Genomic DNA, 19,545 nt, shown 5'->3' with positions numbered 1-19,545 from the left:
TTCTTGTTGCATATCTAGTCATTCCTATTTCATAATAAAAACAACTTTGCTGCTCTTCTCATTTATCGGCCTGTACTCAAATACAAATATAATTATTTTTTAAGTTTGTAATTGGTCACTTTATTCAGGAATAATAAGCCTTCTGGGTAGGATTTAATATAGGATTTCTATAATTCCGTGAGGCCAAATGCTATTATAAGGGAGATTGACAGTGTAATGGGGGTCCCGGTAGAAACGATTTTTGGTTCTGGATGGCCCCTAACTCTACCTGCCCCTTAATCATGTCTCTGTATGCACTGTCTATACCTACACCTTAATGAACATGTCTCTGTACTGGCTAACCCAGGGGTGGGCAATATTTTTCATCGGGGGCCACATAAGTAATTCTAAATGCCTTTGAGGGCCGATGAAAATCTGTCATGTCTTAACCATTAGATTGAATTATAGAAAATATAGTGCTGTAACTCTTATAAATCATTTGTCATTAAAAGATACGAATGTGAATACAATATTCACCATGTGCACAACAAAATTACAGATTGTACAGTTTGGTTTACAAACAACTCTATATCTTTTTTATTATACCCATCTATCTGTATCAAGTGCACTCAACTTGAACAGGTGTACCGAAGTGCATCCACACTTGATAATGTGTCAATGTGTTAAGTCAGGTGTATATCCTGATGTGGCTATGCACAGAACACCTTACAGGTGTTCTTATGCTGCTCATCTCAATTGCTTACAGGAATACTCAAATGGCAAACCTACAATTTGTTAGCAAAATTATTGGGAAACTTACTGGCCGCAACTTTCTAGCAGCTATAACCCTGTCATTTTCCAGTATGGATTTAGTTTACCCCACAGTACCAAGATTATCAAGGTTCTGAATGAGATTCATCTCAACAAAGATTTTTTGTTAAGTCTCCTACCTTGTTTGACTGGACCTATCTTAATTATTAATCAACAGACTTGACCAATGGTGGGGACCCCTTCTAATGGCCCTGAATGGGTTCATGTCCTACCTTCAAGACTGATAGTATTTTGGATCAATAGCAGTACATCAGAGAGTCTCCACACAACATATCAACTAAAGATATCGTAAGGATCAGACTTGATGTCAAAACATGACCTCAAGAAATCTGTGCATGCTTTTATCTTTTGCACGCTAGACTTCTGCACTGGACTTTTCAAAGGTCTGACTAAGACAGCCATCAGATAACTTCAGCTGATCAAGAAAGCTGCAGAGAAAGTTGTTGGGTTGCTGGGCTCTTCCAAGAGTCCAAACTAAACAAGGTGAAGCTGCCTTCAGATGCCATGCTGCTCAAAAGTGGAACTAATTTCCAGTAGAGCTAAGACCTGAGACAATGCCGACTTATTTTCAAACAAAGCCAAAACCCACCTTTGTACCATTACTTTTAATACATTTTCTTCAATCAAATGTATTTCTTTGTTTTATTTATTTATTTCTTTTTTTCTTTTTTGCCGACTGTGCTTTTGCCTGTTTGTTTTTATTGCTTTTATTCTATGTGTGTTCGCTTACTTGCTATATTGTTTTTATCGTTTGTTCTCAGTGTCTTTGTCTGTGTACTCTGTAAAGCGCTTTGGGTTGCCTCTGTTATAGTAATTGTGTGATCTAGATCAATTTGCCTTGCCTTACACTAACCGGTAGAAGTAGAAGTACATGTTGTAGTAGTATAGTGATGGTATTAGTAGCAGAGTGTGTCTTTGTATTCAGCCTTTATGTACATGACACGTAATGAGGAGGTATGTGATCATTAGCAGAATGGCGTCTGATTCCCCCTCTCCATCAATATTCTGCAGTCATCATTCACTTATGTATGGACAGCACAGACCTCCAGGTGGGATGGAATTATAATGGCTGATTAATGAGTGCTATCATTTAACATCCCTCTCCTATATCACCTCTTTGAAAGATCGATTTTGATTGTGTAGCGTTTGTAGCATTTAACACTATTTCGTTTGTTACAAATCGTCCAAAGAGACATACAATTAGTCATTTCAGACGCTTTCATCCAAAACTGTTTACAGGTGAGAATAATAAAATCACACCATCTTAATTGATATATACAACACATTCCAACCGCTGCCCCACCCAGCTTTGTTTTTTGTGGTGCATGGTGCAAATTACTGATGATAATGGTAACAGCGTGCTGAAGCATATGCCTTCAGCCCCATAATGACACCAAGGGACACCTATATAGCAGTCATTGGGATGAAGGATCCTCAGATAAAGGGGCCGGGGAATTGTGAAATCTCAGCACTTAGAAAAAGAAAAGGACATTTTGGCCACTTAGCCCACAGAAGCCCAAGGGGTGATAAATCAAACACCTATCCCAGTCCGTCTGGGGCAATTTGCAGCCAGGGCGATCCAGCTGTTGGGTGGGAAACTAATGGGGGCGTGTACTTGTGGCATCTACGCGAGGGGAACAATTCAATTTGCACTTGATGGATGGCTGGAGTGGGCTGGACTTGAGAGGGGGCACGCCGAGATACTCATGGCACCCGGACACACAGGCATGGCCTGCAGGCCATAGGGCACAGACATGCATGTACCCACGCACACACACGCACGCACACACACACACACACGCACGCACGCACGCACGCACGCACGCACGCACGTGCGCACACACACACACACACACACACACACACACACACCCCTAGATGGTTTACTGTAGGGGGGCGTACAACAGCTTTGTGCAAATTAATAAAGAACATCATTAACAATTATTAATTGATAGTTTTCCATTCTTAACATATCTGTTGTATCTGAGATCTAGTTCAAGTATGTCAAACTAATATGTTTTATACCTTACTTACTATGCATTCTTTTGTAGGATGGTTGGTTGGTTAGTTATATATCAAACATATATATTTATAAAGCCTATATATATATATATATATATAAAACCATATAGGCAGGAATAGATAGGCAGGAAATAGAGAGGCAGGAAAAAAAAGTTAGGTATTATTATCATTATTATTATAATTATCTTTATTATCATTATTTTCATCAACATTTCGATTCAAGAGCGCCTGATTTATATTTTTTTCAGTGGATACTTAGAAACACAAGTTCATAACTCAGATGACACAAAACGGAAACTACTGTTGCAAGTTGAAACAGAAACCGACGCAGAGTCGTGTGATCCATGGGCAGGTCTACAAGAGGGCAGTCGCATGTTTAATAATTCCGCATCAACTCTCAAATGATACCGCGTGGCACTTCCAGAAAAAAAGCGACCTGGGTCGGACCAAGGAGGGGCATGCGGGTCATATTTCTCTCAAACCGAGACCCTTCCCCCTTTGACGAACCCCATCTTTGTGCGGAATCTGCGCACATTCACAGATCTGTAAACACAGCCGCGACCCGTACACGCATCTTCAGATCGCATCCCCATGATGCAGAGATCTGCGGTAGAGCTCCTGAAAGCCGATGTTGTTTCTACACTCCCAGCATCCTTTCAGCGACAGTAGGGGTAAAAAATTACAGAAAAACACAAGGCAAACGTTTCCTCTTAACTTGCGAGGGACCGACATGGACGAAAGCGAGTGGATAGTCGCTTGAGCGAGAATGCTGGAGTCATTCTGCCCGGGCTGGGAGCATGATCACCTAGTACTTTGTGGCGTTAACACGGGGCGAAAGAAAAAGTGTGGAAAAGTTTGAGACAGGGAGCAAACCAAACCATGGCGCCTGAGAGCGAAGAAGCCGGGATGGTGAAAGTAAAGGTTAAAACGCAGAAAAAGAAGAAAAACAAGGAGAACAAAACACGGATCGTCCACGCAAACATATTGTACGACAATGCCAAAGGAGAGGAGAACCCAAACAGACACTTCTCAGACAATAAGATAAAAACCACCAAATACACTCTCCTGTCTTTTCTGCCAAAGAATCTTTTCGAGCAGTTCCACAGGTTCGCTAATGTTTACTTTGTCTTCATCGCTTTGCTGAACTTCGTGCCCGTTGTCAATGCGTTTCAACCCGAACTTGCCCTGGCTCCCGTGGTCTTCATTCTATCCGTGACCGCAATCAAAGACCTGTGGGAGGACTACAGGAGACACCGATCCGATACAGAGATCAATCACATGGACTGTCTGGTGTACAGCAGGTAGGCCTGATCTCCACGATCGTCTGAAACTGAAAACGAATGTAGTTGGTCAGTAGCAGCATGTTACTACTTGAACCCAAATATCATACCGTGTGTGGAAAACAATAGACCCAGTGTGTATGCTAAAGGCCTAATATGTTTGCTGAAGTCCTACCACTTCTACTATCACCCATCGCTACACACTTTGGAGGTGTCAACTTTGGAGGAACTTTTTGGAACAAATTTCGCTTATGTCTCAAAGCAGTCTTCACTTTTCTCTTCTGCTGTGGTTTTTCAATTGGGAATTGTCACGTAGCGTAACTTTTAAAACAACATGTTCCATGAATACTTATTACTGTGTGTGTGTGTGTGTGTGTGTGTGTGTGTGTTCGCTTATGAAAAGCTGTCCCTGTTTGCTCAGTGAGCATAAGTCACACTCATCAAAGGACTCTGTGTTTGGTGACTTACCTTTTTTTTTTTTTTTTAAAGCCAAGGTCTAATGGCTATAGCGCTGTTCCTCAGGCCATATCATAATTCAAGGTTTAGTTCCCTGTGGTCGCTATTGTGCGTGGCATCCCATTCTGAACCTTAAAGTGCTTAAAACTGCACATACAGTACTGAGCAAATGCTATATGACACGTCTATATGGAGTTCAAAGTGGATGTGTAAATAGTTTGTGTGCATGAGATAAATCTCTATTCAGGACGATACAACGCATATCAGACGCGTCCTTTCACCGCAAAGGTATTTTATTTGTAAACAGGAAGATAAATAAACGATGGACCTCATGTTTATGATAGAAGGAATTCCAGCCTTATTCCAAAAAGCTATTTAGATAGAGAATTTATTGTTTTATGGAAGGGGAGTTAATCCTAAAGCCCATCTTTAAACCCTCCCGCCATTTGTTATGATAGAAAGATTTTATAGAATGCACCCAAATTATACAAGTAAATGATAAGATTGATGAAGACAAAATGTTTGGTTTTGAAGGCTTAATAACTCTTGCGGTTCTGAAACATCTTTTGGAAAGAAAAATCTTTCGGGTTTTAAAACATCTGTTGGTTTTTCCGGAATGATCTTCTTCAACAGCAAACACATGTGTATCCACGAAGCACCCATACGAATAGCTATCTCAGGTGCGAGACGGGAAACACATACTTTCAGCATTCCTGAATACACCTGCAGTAGAGTGGTGCTTATCTTCTGGGAAAATAGATGATCATTTGTATGAACTACTAGAACTAGAGAAGCAATGATAAAAAATGTGTGTCATTTTTATTGCATACAATAATGTAAATGTAATTCATAAGTTAAATGACAATTTATTTTTAATGTCAATAGTTCAAAGAATAATCATATATGTTTCTTGGTATGGAATTAATCTTATTCAGGGTACCTGTGCTTTCTGTTTACGTCATCGTTGAGAATTCCAAGCACACAATGATGCAATATGAGGCAACAGGTTGCCAGGAAAGTCCCTGTTCTCCTACCCAACCCAGGGGCTTTAAAATCAGCTGAAATACAAAATAGGCTGTTTAGGTCTCGACAGGAGAGAGTTTTTTTTAGACGTCGACGCTTTGGTTGTGTTTAAGGAGGAGCGTCTGATTTCCAGAGAGTTTTATCTGTGTAGAAGAATCCAGCCCTGTTATTACCGTAAACAAATACCGAGCAGGTCTCCATACAATCCTGGTCTTGCGAGGGAGGGACATGACCTCTATTGAGACTGTTAAGTTTTGGTACACAACCAAACTGCCTGGGTGGTGTTGCCAAATTTAGTTAAGGTTATTTGGGTGGATGAGGGAGGAGCCTTCAGTCATGCTTTTACGTTAGTGCAGTAATTGATCGAGTAAGGCGTGTGGTGCGTAAAGATAAATAATGCAGCAGCGTTTTATGTATAGCAAACGCACTAAAGACCATGGAAATGAATGTAAGTGGAGTAGAGGAAAAAAGGAAGGTGAAGTCCTGTAATGCTGTGATTAAGAACCTAGAACAGCTAGTGCAATTCATCTGTGTACAGTCAGTGTTGATGGCAGTTTGTTTTCTTTATGGTTCGGTTATGATCAAACATAAATAAAGGCGCATTTCTCCCCAAGGGAAAGTACACTATCCAGCGAAAACAAACTTGCCCCATTTTTCTGCTGTCAAAGCATTAAAAGTAGAAAATGAAACAAAGTGAAACCAAAGCTGTTGTCCTCCCGTCCCCTGGCAGACCGGAGAAGCGCTACCTGGAGCGGTTCTGGAAGCAGATCCGGGTCGGGGACTTCATCAGGCTGCGCTGCAACGAGATCCTGCCGGCTGACGTTCTCCTGCTCAGCTCCAGCGACCCAGACCGCCTGTGTCACATTGAGACCGCCACGCTGGACGGGGAGACCAACCTGAAGCAGAGGCAGGTGGTCCGCAGCTTCTTCCACCTGGTGAGACCACCGTGACTCCATCACCTCACTCTACTCAAGACTCCATCCCCTCACCCTACTCATGACTCCATCACCTCACTGTGCTCGCGACTAAATCTCCTCTCTACCTCAATCCAATTCCTCCAATCACCTCCTCCACAACTCATCTCAACCCCTCCTCCGTCATCTTTCCCTCCCCTCCTCCATCTGACTCTAGCCTCAATCTTACATCCCCTGATCCCCACCCATCTCATTCACCTCACCCTCCTCACTCTCAACCCTACATCTCCACATCCCCTGATCCCCACCCGTCTCATTCACCTCACCCTCCTCACTCTCAACCCTACATCTCCACATCCCCTGATCCCCACCCGTCTCATTCACCTCACCCTCCTCACTCTCAACCCTACATCTCCACATCCCCTGATCCCCACCCATCTCATTCACCTCACCCTCCTCACTCTCACCCCTACATCTCCACATCCCCTGATCCCCACCCATCTCATTCACCTCACCCTCCTCACTCTCACCCCTACATCTCCACATCCCCTGATCCCCACCCGTCTCATTCACCTCACCCTCCTCACTCTCAACCCTACATCTCCACATCCCCTGATCCCCACCCATCTCATTCACCTCACCCTCCTCACTCTCAACCCTACATCTCCACATCCCCTGATCCCCACCCATCTCATTCACCTCACCCTCCTCACTCTCAACCCTACATCTCCACATCCCCTGATCCCCACCCGTCTCATTCACCTCACCCTCCTCACTCTCAACCCTACATCTCCACATCCCCTGATCCCCACCCGTCTCATTCACCTCACCCTCCTCACTCTCACCCCTACATCTCCACATCCCCTGATCCCCACCCGTCTCATTCACCTCACCCTCCTCACTCTCAACCCTACATCTCCACATCCCCTGATCCCCACCCGTCTCATTCACCTCACCCTCCTCACTCTCAACCCTACATCTCCACATCCCCTGATCCCCACCCGTCTCATTCACCTCACCCTCCTCACTCTCAACCCTACATCTCCACATCCCCTGATCCCCACCCGTCTCATTCACCTCACCCTCCTCACTCTCAACCCTACATCTCCACATCCTCCATCCCCTCACCCCATCGCACCATGGAGTCGATCGCACAAATAAATCGATGAAGAAAAATAGTTTTTGCTTTGCCTGTATGTTGCCTATTTGGCAAAAACTGTAAATATCATGATCGGACATCATAGTGAGTAGAGTTTTAGGAAGTCAAAAGATGGAACTGTTTTTTTGCAGTCCGATACCCTTAAAAGTCACAATCTCTTCAAATGGGGTTTACGTTTTATTCGTTCTTTAAAGTTACTTCTTTGTATGTTTAAAGAGATTTCACGTGTCTATGTGCTGGTTTACTCAGCTGGATCTTGTCTGTTGGCTCATTTTAACTGGTCTGCCAGTTCACAGATCACACCTTGCTGGGAATAAGCTGGCTCCTCATTAAAAACTCTACTAATGACCACTTTCACTTCACACTCTTAACAACTGCTTTTTGATCTCCTAACCTATTAACTGCCTGATGTGTTGAAATGTAAGCCATTAGGGCCACACTATGAATACGATGACACTGTTAATAACGTGATTTGTGGTTTAATATTATGCAGATGCTTCTTTCAAGAATTAATCCTTACAGATTAACCAACAATAATAACATGTATTCTGAAGATACACTATTTGGTGGTCACTTTATTACAAAGGTTCTTACAAGAATGTTAGTGCATTCATTCTTAACATGAGCAACTGGACCCCCTGGAAAACGGTAACTTGATAATTACGTGCACTTAAGAGTGTGTGTGTGAGGACGCAAGTGTGCTTAACAGTAAGATAATAAAAGGAACAAGCCTTTAATTTCTCTCACTAGAGTCTTCTATGAGTTTACTAACCCTGCTAAATCCCCCTTTGCAGGACTGTGAGTTTGACCCGTCCAAGTACAACGGCGTAATCGAGTGTGAAAAGCCCAACAACGACCTGAACCGATTCCGAGGCTACATGTGAGTAATTAGTTATTTACAACCCTCTCGATCGTTTACAAGTTAGTTATAAAAAAGAGGCGATTTGACACTTTGCATCCCTATTCGTGACGAACAATTGCTGTTTTGTTTTGGATTGTTTTGGGTTTGTTGTTAATTAGCTGCCACATTTGAGGGCCTTTTGTGTTCTGAAATCAGGCCTGAGTGTGTGATGGAGTGTCCGGAGAGCAGGTTTCTCTTTGTATGAGACGTTTGTTGACAGGTGATGGGGAGGTTATTGTATTGTTCAGGGAAGAAAAGCGCATCAAATTTTGACCTTTATAATTGTCTTTTTTCGGGTAGGTTAATTATGGCTCAATACAAATTTATGCAAGCATCATTTTAAAGGTCCTTGTAGCCTTATCTATGAACATGTGGGGTTTTCTCAACACAATGTTGTACGGGTGACTAAATATTTAATTTCTGCTGGTCATCACTCATGCTATATATTGGCTGCATGCTATGGATAAGGGTTTTAGAAGAGAGCGAGAGGAGACATGTATTTAATTATCTCCGCCTGTCAGGAGTCTAACTGGCTGTGGCAGAAATCCATGCAATGGACGTGTCTCTTATCTTAGTACAACTTAGTTTGAATGTTGTTGTTTTTTTAGCAAGTTCGGAGACACATTTGATGGATGATCGAGACATTCCCTAATCATTCTTGAATATATATATATATATACACACAAAGTCCAGACTCTACTTGCTTATTTTCACTTTGCAATATCTGCCTGTACAGCTAAGCTAAATGTAGTTGGGTTGTTGATAATCCAATTTTGTTATTTACTACTAAGCTAATGCTATTGTCTAAACTAATGTTTTTTTGTATTGCTACTCATGCAATTGTTTTATGTTGCCAAGCTTTATGTCGTATCCTGGTTTCTGTTGCCGAGCCAAACTTTGTTTTCTGTATCAAGCTAAATTTTTTCTGTTACTAATCTAAATGTTGTTATTCTGTAACATGCTTAATGTTTTCTGTTGCTAAGATAAATGTTGTTTTCCAAAGCAAAGCTTATTGTCATAGACGCGGTCATGGGTGCTCTCTCCATCTTATTCTGTCATGGCTCTGTCATGGAGTTTCATGATGATTTCGTTACACCCAAACACTTGACGCTCTTCCCAGGCGAGGTTTCTTGGATGATTTCGTAAAATTATATAATTAAATAGAAAACATTTATGTCAGTATGCAGTCCAAAAAGCAATCTTTTCAACAAGCTTTAAATTGCGGATCATTTTGTGATGAACAAGAAACATATTTCAGTTGCTCCCTTGAATTTTCAATGTAATTAAGGTGTGAAGTTTTAAGTGCATCAGCATCTATCTTTTTCTTTTTTTTTTACTGAATCCTTCCTTCCAGATATTTACCTTTCTAAATGAACTGGGAATATTTTATCAGAGTAAACATGGGTGTATGCAAGAGGCTAGGTAAACATTTCAATAATTATGACTTAACTAGGTTTGGCAGTAAGTCAAGGCATTTTATTTTCTATCTTGAATTTAACCTTAACCTCCGTTGACCTTCATTGTGTTTCTATTCTGTTTCGGCTGGTGCTGGGTAAGTTTTTGCTACACGGACGATGATGTCATCAGGGTAAGGGTTGTGCCACAAGTCAAGGAACATTTGAGTATCTGTGTTCGGATGGTCTGTTCCTCTTCCCAATGCAAGCTCTCTGCTGGTTTACCTACCATTTTGTAGACACGCATCACGCCAGCCTACGCCTTCTCATGTTCTCACGGTTTGGCACATGTGGCATTGAAAACATGTCACACGTGTGTTTTTGAGTGTGGTTGATCTGTGTCGATGTGCTGGGGCTGAATGCATGTTCTCCTGAGGCACAACATGAGGTGATGTCCTGAAAGTCGCCTGGGGGAGAAGAGGAGGCGTGAGGGAAAAGCGTCAGAGGGAGGAGGAGGAGGGGAGTTGGGGAAATGGAAGAGAAGCAGGAGGAGGAAGGAGGTTCATGGAAGAAGTGAAGGAGGGGGTTGAGGAGAAGGAGAAGTGGGAAGGTTGGTGGATGAGCAGCAGCTGTAGCAGGAGGAGGAGCAGGGAAGAGGAGAAGGGAGATCGAAGAGGAGTATTGGGAGAACCCGGTGATTAGGAGGAGGGTTAAAAGAAGAGGAGCTGGAGGAGGAGCAGGGAAGAGGAGAAGGGAGATTAAAGAGTATTGGGAGAGGCGGGTGAGTACAAGGAGGGTAAAAGAGGAGGAGGAGTAGATGGTATGTCTGGTGGCGGACATACCCACTCTGTCAGCTGATCTTGACCCATGTGATTCTGACGGTTCGACTCAGCTCTGACGGAGACCCTACGAAAACAGCCGTAACAGCGTTGCTAGGAGACATGTACAAGCACACGATGGCCAGGTTGATAAGATCCCTGAATCACGGGGGAGGATCAGGGTGCGTTCATCCACAGCTGACCCTGTCTCCAGTGTTTAGTTCATTATTGCAGCCAGCAGCAGCAGCAGCAGCAGCAGCAACAGCTGTGGCCACTAGAAGCCACTCTGTCTGGGGTGGTGATTAATTCGCCGGGGAGACTCTTAGGGGTGCTGCACTCTTGCTGATGTCCTCCCCTGGGACGGACATTAATCTGGAGAGGCTGCATGGCGATAGGTACAGCAGTCCCGGTGGCGACCTGCTAGCTTACGCTGCCAACTAATCGTTTGTTCATTTCTTCAAGAGCATGACCACAACACAGGTTCAAACATATCAGTATTACAAAGGCCTGGGACAATTCCCCTAAAACACTTCTAATCCTGTTTTTTTTTTTTGATAATAGGATTAAGATTGGCTTTGCAATCCTGTCACAGTCCCACACAATCACACTGGACTCATTTTTTAATGTGTTAACTCCAAATTGATCCTGTTCATTAGTCGAAGCTTACTCCCAAGAGGTGTTGGTACTTCCTGGGTGGGCGGGGTTAAGACACAGTCATGTGATGGGCTGCCACAAGCATGATGTACTCGGGGAGTTCTGAGGGAGCTGCCGTGTACACTTGTGCAAGTTGTAGTGTACGCCAGTGGTTCTCGTGTACGCTCGCTGGTCTGTGAGAGGGATTTAGTGCTGAGACGGGGGTTCCGTTTGGAGCACAACGATGACTGTGATCCTCAGGGCCTGATCAGTGGAGGCGGGGCGAGTGACTGCAACCTCCCCAACTCCCCTTCTTCATCCCTTTTTTGTTAATTAAAAAATATAAATTTATGAGGTTTGTTTTATGCTGTGTGAGTGTACGATTTTGTGTGAGTTAGTTATTTGTTACTTTGCTATTGTTTTTACTTTTCCTCCACTTTTCCAGGATTGTATGAATGAATAAATGTATTGTTGTGGCTCAATATGTATTAGGATGGGGAAATGCAAAGTTTAGTCATTTACCTCGCTTTAGACCAACAGACCATTCAGAGACAGCCATTCCTCAATGCATTTAGTTACAATACAACTTCTCCCAGCGTGATTTTCTGTGTGTCTCCTAGCGTGGTTCTCCATGTGTCTCCTAGCGTGGTTCTCTAGCGTGGTTCTCTGTGTGTCTCCTAGCGTGGTTCTCCATGTGTCTCCTAGCGTGGTTCTCCATGTGTCTCCTAGCGTGGTTCTCTGTGTGTCTCCTAGCGTGGTTCTCCATGTGTCTCCTAGCGTGGTTCTCCATGTGTCTCCTAGCGTGGTTCTCTAGCGTGCGTGTGTGTGTGTGTGTGTGTGTGTGTGTGTGTGTGTGTGTGTGTGTGTGTGTGTGTGTGTGTGTGTGTGTGTGTGTGTGTGTGTGTGTGTGTGTGTGTGTGTGTGTGTGTGTGTGTGTGTGTGTGTGTGTGTGTGCGCTTCTCCTAGCGTGGTTCTCCATGTGTCTCCTAGCGTGGTTCTCCATGTGTCTCCTAGCGTGGTTCTCCATGTGTCTCCTAGCGTGGTTCTCCATGTGTCTCCTAGCGTGGTTCTCCATGTGTCTCCTAGCGTGGTTCTCCATGTGTCTCCTAGCGTGGTTCTCCATGTGTCTCCTAGCGTGGTTCTCCATGTGTCTCCTAGCGTGGTTCTCCATGTGTCTCCTAGCGTGGTTCTCTAGCGTGGTTCTCTGTGTGTCTCCTAGCATGGTTCTCTAGCGTGGTTCTCTGCGTGTCTCCTAGCATGGTTCTCTAGTGTGGTTCTCCATGTGTCTCCTAGCGTGGTTCTCTAGCGTGGTTCTCTGTCTGTCTCCTAGCGTGGTTCTCCTAGCGTGGTTCTCCTAGCGTGGTTTTCCTAGCGTGGTTCTCTGTGTGTCTCCTAGCGTGGTTCTCCTAGTGTGGTTCTCCTAGTGTGGTTCTCTAGTGTGGTTCTCTGTGTGTCTCCTAGCATCCACGGCAGTGGGAGGAAGTGTGGTCTCTACAAGGAGAACCTGCTTCTGCGCGGCTGCACCATCCGCAACACAGAGGAGGCTGTGGGCATCGTCATCTACGCAGGTCGGCATGGCAACGTCTCCTCTATCCCCTTCACTTCCATCCTGTCCTCTTGCCTCCTAATCCCCTCACCCCAGCTGGTAACTGTTTACTATTTAGTCATTTTTCCCAAAGACCTTAAGATGTGTTGAGGGGCCAAAAACAGACTGGGAACCGCGAGCCCAAGTGCACCCTATAATCATCCCATGGCCCGTTACCCTGCAGCCATTTGACTCTTTTATTGTTTTGTATCCTTTTGATACCATTTGATCCCCCTCCCTCTTCATCCTGCTTGATCCAAATGCTGTGGTATTTACGCCAACCCCGTCCCAGGTCATGAAACCAAGGCCATGCTGAACAACAACGGGCCGCGCTACAAGCGCAGCAAGCTGGAGCGCCAGATGAACGTGGACGTGTTCTGGTGCGTCATCATCCTGCTGGTCATGTGCCTCTTCACGGCCATCGGTGAGTCGCGCGGCGCGCACCAACCGCCTGGTGCTCTGTGTCGTTGCTGTGATTGTGGAGCGTTGGTGGACTGCAGTGGCGTTGTGATGGATAAACCAACCCCCCCATTGTGAAGGTGGGGGGGGGGGGGGGGGAGAGAGGAGAGATGAGGTGACGAGAAGGAAGGTGGGTGATGAGGTGGAGAGGTGGGCGGGAATAGGGGAGGAGGGATGAGGTGGAGAGGTGGGCGGGAATAGGGGAGGAGGGATGAGGTGGAGAGGTGGGTGGGAATAGGGGAGGTGGGGGGGGGGGGGTCGATAGGATGAGGAGGATGGGTAGATGGTGATGAGGGAGGTGGGTGGGAATGGGGGAGGTGGCGGTAATTGGATGAGGAGGAGCGGTGCATTAAGAGGGGGGCAGGTGGCCGGGGGGGAAGAGAGGGGCAATGAGGAGGAGGGGGGGGGGAGTGAGATGGAGGATGGAGGGGTCCGACAGAGTGGGGTGAGGGGGAGGTGGGGTGGGGAGGAGGGTCTAAGTGGGGGGTTAACACGGAGGGGGTGGAGGTGGATGCGGACGGTTTGGAGCGAAGTGATCGGAGTGCTGATGTCGGGGTCCCGTATCCTGTGCTTTATTTGTGGTTTGTCCCATCGATGGCGACGGCTAACTGACCGTGTGTGTGTGTGTGTGTGTGTGTGTGTGTGTGTGTGTGTGTGTGTGTGTGCTTTTGGGTGTGGTTTCAGGTCATGGCCTGTGGCTGTTTCAGTACGGTGATAAGAGGCCCGTGTTTGACGTCCTAAGCCCCGAGGGAGCCAACGTATCCCCCGGCCTGTCGGCGGTTTATCTCTTCCTCACCATGATCATCGTCTTCCAGGTAGTGGTCGTGCCAAGGTTGTGAGAGAGAGAGAGAGAGAGAGAGAGAGAGAGAGAGAGAGAGAGAGAGATATTCACATTCAAGTCATCCCCTGTCTTCCACTATGTGAAATAGGTTTTATCCGTGGGAAAAGCTATTTTTATTCTTTTCTGAAAAAGCGTTACTCATCCTGAAAGTTGTTTTTGGGATGTTTGTATAACAAAAGGTCATTTCAAATGTCAGCCTGTCCTGATGTTGAAAAGTTTAAATCCATATCATCAATCAGATGATGACAAATCCCTGAAGATCCCCGCCCTGGTCGTGTGTTTTCTTATGAACGGTAGCTGTGCAGCGACTAGGACTAATTAAGACTGAATATTACTCCTTAAGGGCTGATTTGGTTTCCACGTTCACGCAACGCTATGACCACGCAGTCACTTCGAAGTAGTCGTGAACCTTTATGGTTCTGCGTCGGGTTTACGTGTGGCTATGTATGTCCGTGGTAAAGAGAGAACAAAGTGTTGGTCTTTGTCTGTGCATGCTATTACTTTACAATTGGTCTACTACTAGAAGATTCTAGCAACTTGAAAGCAGAATATGACTCAAACAATGTGCAACAAAAACAGAAGATAGGCTGCTATTTGGTCGTCGTTGTCCATTCTGGTCAAGTCTACGATGACCGAATAAAAAAAAAAACGTCTCTCAAAAAAGGTTACGGCTATGAAAGAAAAAGTTACATGTTTTGCATTTTAGATTTTTTACATACAAAGCGTATTGCCGGACATTATGTATTTCGCGGATGAATCACAGCCCTCGCGGGTACGTCGCCTCGACGCAAGGTTACAACTTTTGGGTGGCACACGTAAGGCCCTTGCCGTGGACGCAAGGAGGGTCGGCAAGGGCATAACAGGTCCGTTACCCTCTTGTACTGCGTCAACGTGGAACCATAATCCCGCCTTTAGTCACCCAAATAGTGAATTATTAGAGATGCATGTCGGGTTAGGACATTTTGCTCAATGATGCCCATCCCTTCTTCCCTCACCGAACGACCCGCTGTACAGGGGAACGGGAGCTCAGCTGTCCTCATCTGGGGTCACAGCTTCGCTGATCACAACAGAAGCTGGTTTTCACTTTAGCTTTCTGTCTCTCTCTGTAGGCGGTAGAGGACAGGATGGAACCAGTAACTCGGTTTATTATGTGGTGTGAGACTGTAGTCTGGGAACGTATACTTAAGGTGTGCAGTCTATTTTTATGTTCTGCTTTTGGGCTAGGGAACTAATAGGTAACTAATCTCTCTTAATTTTCGCTCTCTCTCACTCCGTCTCCCCCCTCTCTTTCTCTCTCTCTGTCTCCGTCTCTCTTCACTCTTTCTTTCTCTGTCCCTCTCTCCGTCTCTGTCTACCTCTACACTCTGTCTCCTTCCTTCTTTCCCTATGTACCTCTCCCTCCACCCCTCTCCCCTCCCCCAGGTTCTGATCCCCATCTCCCTGTTCGTGTCCATCGAGATCGTGAAGATCTGCCAGGTGTTCTTCATCCACCAGGACTCAGAGCTGTATGACGAGGAGACGGACACGCACCTGCAGTGTCGCGCCCTCAACATCACCGAGGACCTGGGCCAGATGCAGTACATCTTCTCCGACAAGACCGGCACGCTCACGGAGAACAAGATGGTGTTCCGTCGCTGCACCGTGGCCGGCGTGGAGTACTCCCATGATGCAAATGGTGAGTGATGGCGCCATGTCGGTTGACGCTAGGTGATGGATGGCTAGAGGGTAGGTGCGAGGGGGCTGGACGTCATTTGTTGCGTGCTTAATACTAGGGGATAGATGCGAGGTGTTACATGCGAGGTGTTACATGCTAGGTGCTGGATGCTAGGTGCTAGATGCTAGATTGTTGATGCTAGGTGCTAGATTCTTGGTTCTGGTTGCTTGGTTCTAGAAGCTAGGTGCTGGATGCTAGGTGCTGGATGCTAGGTGCTGGATGCTAGGTGCCGGATGCTAGGTGCTAGATGCTAGATTGTTGATGCTAGGATATGGATGCCAAAGGATGGATGTTAGAATGTTAAGTGATGGATGCTAAATGCTTGGTGGTTCATGTAGTTAGTACATGCTAGTATATGGTAGTGGATGCTAAGGGTTTGATTCTAGAACATAGATTCTAGGTGCTGTATGTTACGTGCTGGTTGCTAGGCGCTGGATGCTAGGGGCTGGTTGCTAGGCGCTGGATGCTAGGTGCTGGATGCTAGGTGCTGGTTGCTAGGTGCTGGTTGCTAGGCGCTGGATGCTAGGCGCTGGATGCTAGGTGCTGGATGCTAGGTGCTGGTTGCTAGGTGCTGGTTGCTAGGTGCTGGTAGCTAGGGGCTGGTTGCTAGGGGCCTGATGCTAGAGGATAGTTGCTAGGTACTGGATGCTATTTGGTGGATGCTACGTGGCGGATGCTATGTGATGGATGCCTGAGGTGTATGTTGCTACATGCTATACCTAGGTTCTAGGTTTTTGATGCTAGATGCTAGGTCCTATGTGCTCAATTCAAATGTCAAAGCAGCATTTGTGATGCTTGTTTCTTCGCACGTTGTTATTGTTGAATGTTACCGTTTCACACATGGTATTGCCATAATAATAAAGGAAAACCTTGGTTGTAACTTCCTGTTTCCTGTTTTTACCCCCAGCACGGCGGCTAGCCATGTACCAGGAGCTGGAGTCTGAGGAGGAAGCGGAGTGCCCGTCGCGCGGCGGCACCCTGCCCAGGCGGGACAGCGTGGGCAGCCACCAGAGCGCCCGCGTGGTCCTGCGCTCCCAGAGCACCAAGTCCCACCGCCGCACGGGCAGCCGCGCCGAGGCTAAGAGGGCCAGCATCCTGTCCAAGCACACCGCCTTCAGCAGCCCCATGGTTAGCACTGCACGCTAACATACAGGCTCGCTTGCTCTTTGTACGCTACATGGTTAGCACTGCATGCTAAATCACAGACTCAGCTGCTCTATGTGAGCTACATGGTTAGCACTGCATGCTAAAACACAGACTCAGCTGCTCTATGTGAGCTACATGGTTAGCACTGCATGCTAAAACACAGACTCAGCTGCTCTATATGAGCTACATGGTTAGCACTGCATGCTAAAACACAGACTCAGCTGCTCTATGTGAGCTACATGGTTAGCACTGCATGCTAAAACACAGACTCAGCTGCTCTATGTGAGCTACATGGTTAGCACTGCATGCTAAAGCACAGACTCGGCTGCTCTATGTGAGCTACATGGTTAGCACAGCACGCTAAAATAAAGACTTATTTGCTCTCTGTGTGCTACATGGTTAGCACAGCACGCTCAAATACAGGCTCACTCGCTCAATGTGTTTTACATGGTTAGCACAGTACGCTAAAATAAAGTCAGAATCGCTGTGTGTGCGATATGGTTAGCACAGCACGCCTAAATAGAGACTAACTTACTCTATGTGTGCTACATGGTTAGCAATGCAACTTTAAATACTTACTCTTTCCCGGTGCGCTACATGGCTAGCGTGGCGTGGTAAAACACAGCCTTACTTGTCCCCTGTGTGATACATGGTTAGCAAGCCCAAAAATCCCTACCGTCATAAGAAATCCTCCACTTTTCCAAAAAAAAAAGCCAACACAGCATGTTGGTATGTGTCCAAAGTACATGACCATGTTAAAGGTGACATATTATACCACCAGGTGTGAGTGTGATTAGCCATTACAAGCCGTTTTGAAAATCGGCCTCTTCTGACATCACAAGTGGGCGTGTCCACCTAGATGTGTGCTGGATTAGATGAGCAACGTTTGCTACAGTCCACCGGGTAGGCTGGTAGACTGATCTATCCAGCACACATCTAGGTGGACACGCGTTGATGTCGGAAGAGGCAGATCTTTAAAAAAGGCTTGTGACGGCGAATCACACTCGCGCCTGGTGGCATAATCTGAAACTTTGAATATGCTTGCCTACTGCCCCGACAAACACACTTCTGCACCTTGCCTCCAACCTCTCTCCGCCTCCTCTGCCCCCCAGGAGAAGGACATCACGCCCGACCCCCAGCTCCTGGACAAGGTGAACGAGGGCGGCAGCCAGCTGAACTTCATCCACGTCCACCGCCAGCCCATGTCCCAGCTGCCCTCCGACCTCGCCGACATCATCGACTTCTTCGTGGCGCTGACCGTCTGCAACACGGTGGTGGTGTCGTCCCCGGACCAGCCCCGGCAGAAGGTACCGTAACCGTCCCTAACGGAGATAACCGCCAGTACATGTTACCATAGTTGCAGGTAGGGCTGAACGATTTGGGGAGATGATTATAAAACAAATAAATTAAAATTATTTTTAAAGTTCCATATGTTCTGTATTATTCACTAAACAAGCAATAAATAATGATATAGTATGACCAATACAACATGATTGACTCAACTCAGTAGCAGTAACAAATCCCCCAAAATAATAAATATTCGAAAAATATTCAAAAAATAAAAAGTATATCTTTCTAATCACAACCTATGCAATTTGCAAATCTCGTTCTATTTCCACGCAATGTCGGTTTGAATTTGATGAATCGTTCAGCCATAGTAACATGCAGTCATTGTAGCGGATGGTTTTAGCCAGAGAAATTCTAAGTGAGGCTGAGACTAATCGGAGCGTACAATTGAAATTGGATTAGCTACAAAAATGTTAGCGTGACTACAGGAGTCAGAAAGACATGGGTCATTCTTCTTGTGGGAAAACATTTCTCATGTTTTAAAGGATTTCTAAATGCCTTTTAGAAGATTTTCCTCATTTCTAAACGGCCATAACAATGGCACTGCTCAATGGAGTGTATTGTAAACTACAAGGTTATGCCATGATTGTTGTTACCACACACATTCAAAATAATAATCCATAATCCAATGCATAGGGAACATGGTATTTTAACGGTGCTCTGGGGTTTCCTCCAAGGCCTTCATAGATAGACTCTGACAATACGTCCTCTATTTACCCATAGTTAACTTTTTATTGCATTAGCGTGTGCCCCCTAACTATACACCACAACAACGCTGAACTGAATGGCCCTCTGTGCTTATAATTAACCACGTGGGTCTAAGCGTTGTTTATCGTGTGTGTGTGTGTGTGTGTGTGTGTGTGTGTGTGTGTGTGTGTGTGTGTGTGTGTGTGTGTGTGTGTGTGTGTGTGTGTGTGTGTGTGTGTGTGTGTGTGTGTGTGTGTGTGTGTGTGTGTGTCGCTCCCTCTCTCAATTCCCTGGCCTGCCGCCCCAGAGGCCCTGAACATTAAATAATATTATTCATAATGTGACAGATTATATAT

The 19,545-nt window shown here is 45.7% G+C and overlaps 1 protein-coding gene across 1 annotated transcript in view; it reads left to right on the top strand.

The window, feature by feature from the left end:
- Positions 1-3,201: 3,201 nt before the first annotated feature.
- atp10a (ATPase phospholipid transporting 10A) overlaps positions 3,202-19,545 on the top strand; it is a 38,381-nt gene continuing 22,037 nt past the window's right edge. The window contains exons 1-9 of the mRNA XM_060066423.1: positions 3,202-4,133; positions 6,322-6,526; positions 8,459-8,544; positions 12,872-12,978; positions 13,288-13,419; positions 14,139-14,269; positions 15,718-15,970; positions 16,917-17,137; positions 18,268-18,462. Coding sequence (XP_059922406.1) covers positions 3,712-4,133; positions 6,322-6,526; positions 8,459-8,544; positions 12,872-12,978; positions 13,288-13,419; positions 14,139-14,269; positions 15,718-15,970; positions 16,917-17,137; positions 18,268-18,462 — 1,752 coding nt within the window. The 5' untranslated portion in view covers positions 3,202-3,711. The remainder of the gene's footprint in view (positions 4,134-6,321; positions 6,527-8,458; positions 8,545-12,871; positions 12,979-13,287; positions 13,420-14,138; positions 14,270-15,717; positions 15,971-16,916; positions 17,138-18,267; positions 18,463-19,545) is intronic.

The sequence above is a fragment of the Gadus macrocephalus genome, chromosome 12 (assembly GCF_031168955.1).
Source record: "Gadus macrocephalus chromosome 12, ASM3116895v1".
NCBI classification, from domain to species: domain Eukaryota; kingdom Metazoa; phylum Chordata; class Actinopteri; order Gadiformes; family Gadidae; genus Gadus; species Gadus macrocephalus.
This window is presented reverse-complemented; position numbering and strand designations above follow the sequence as displayed.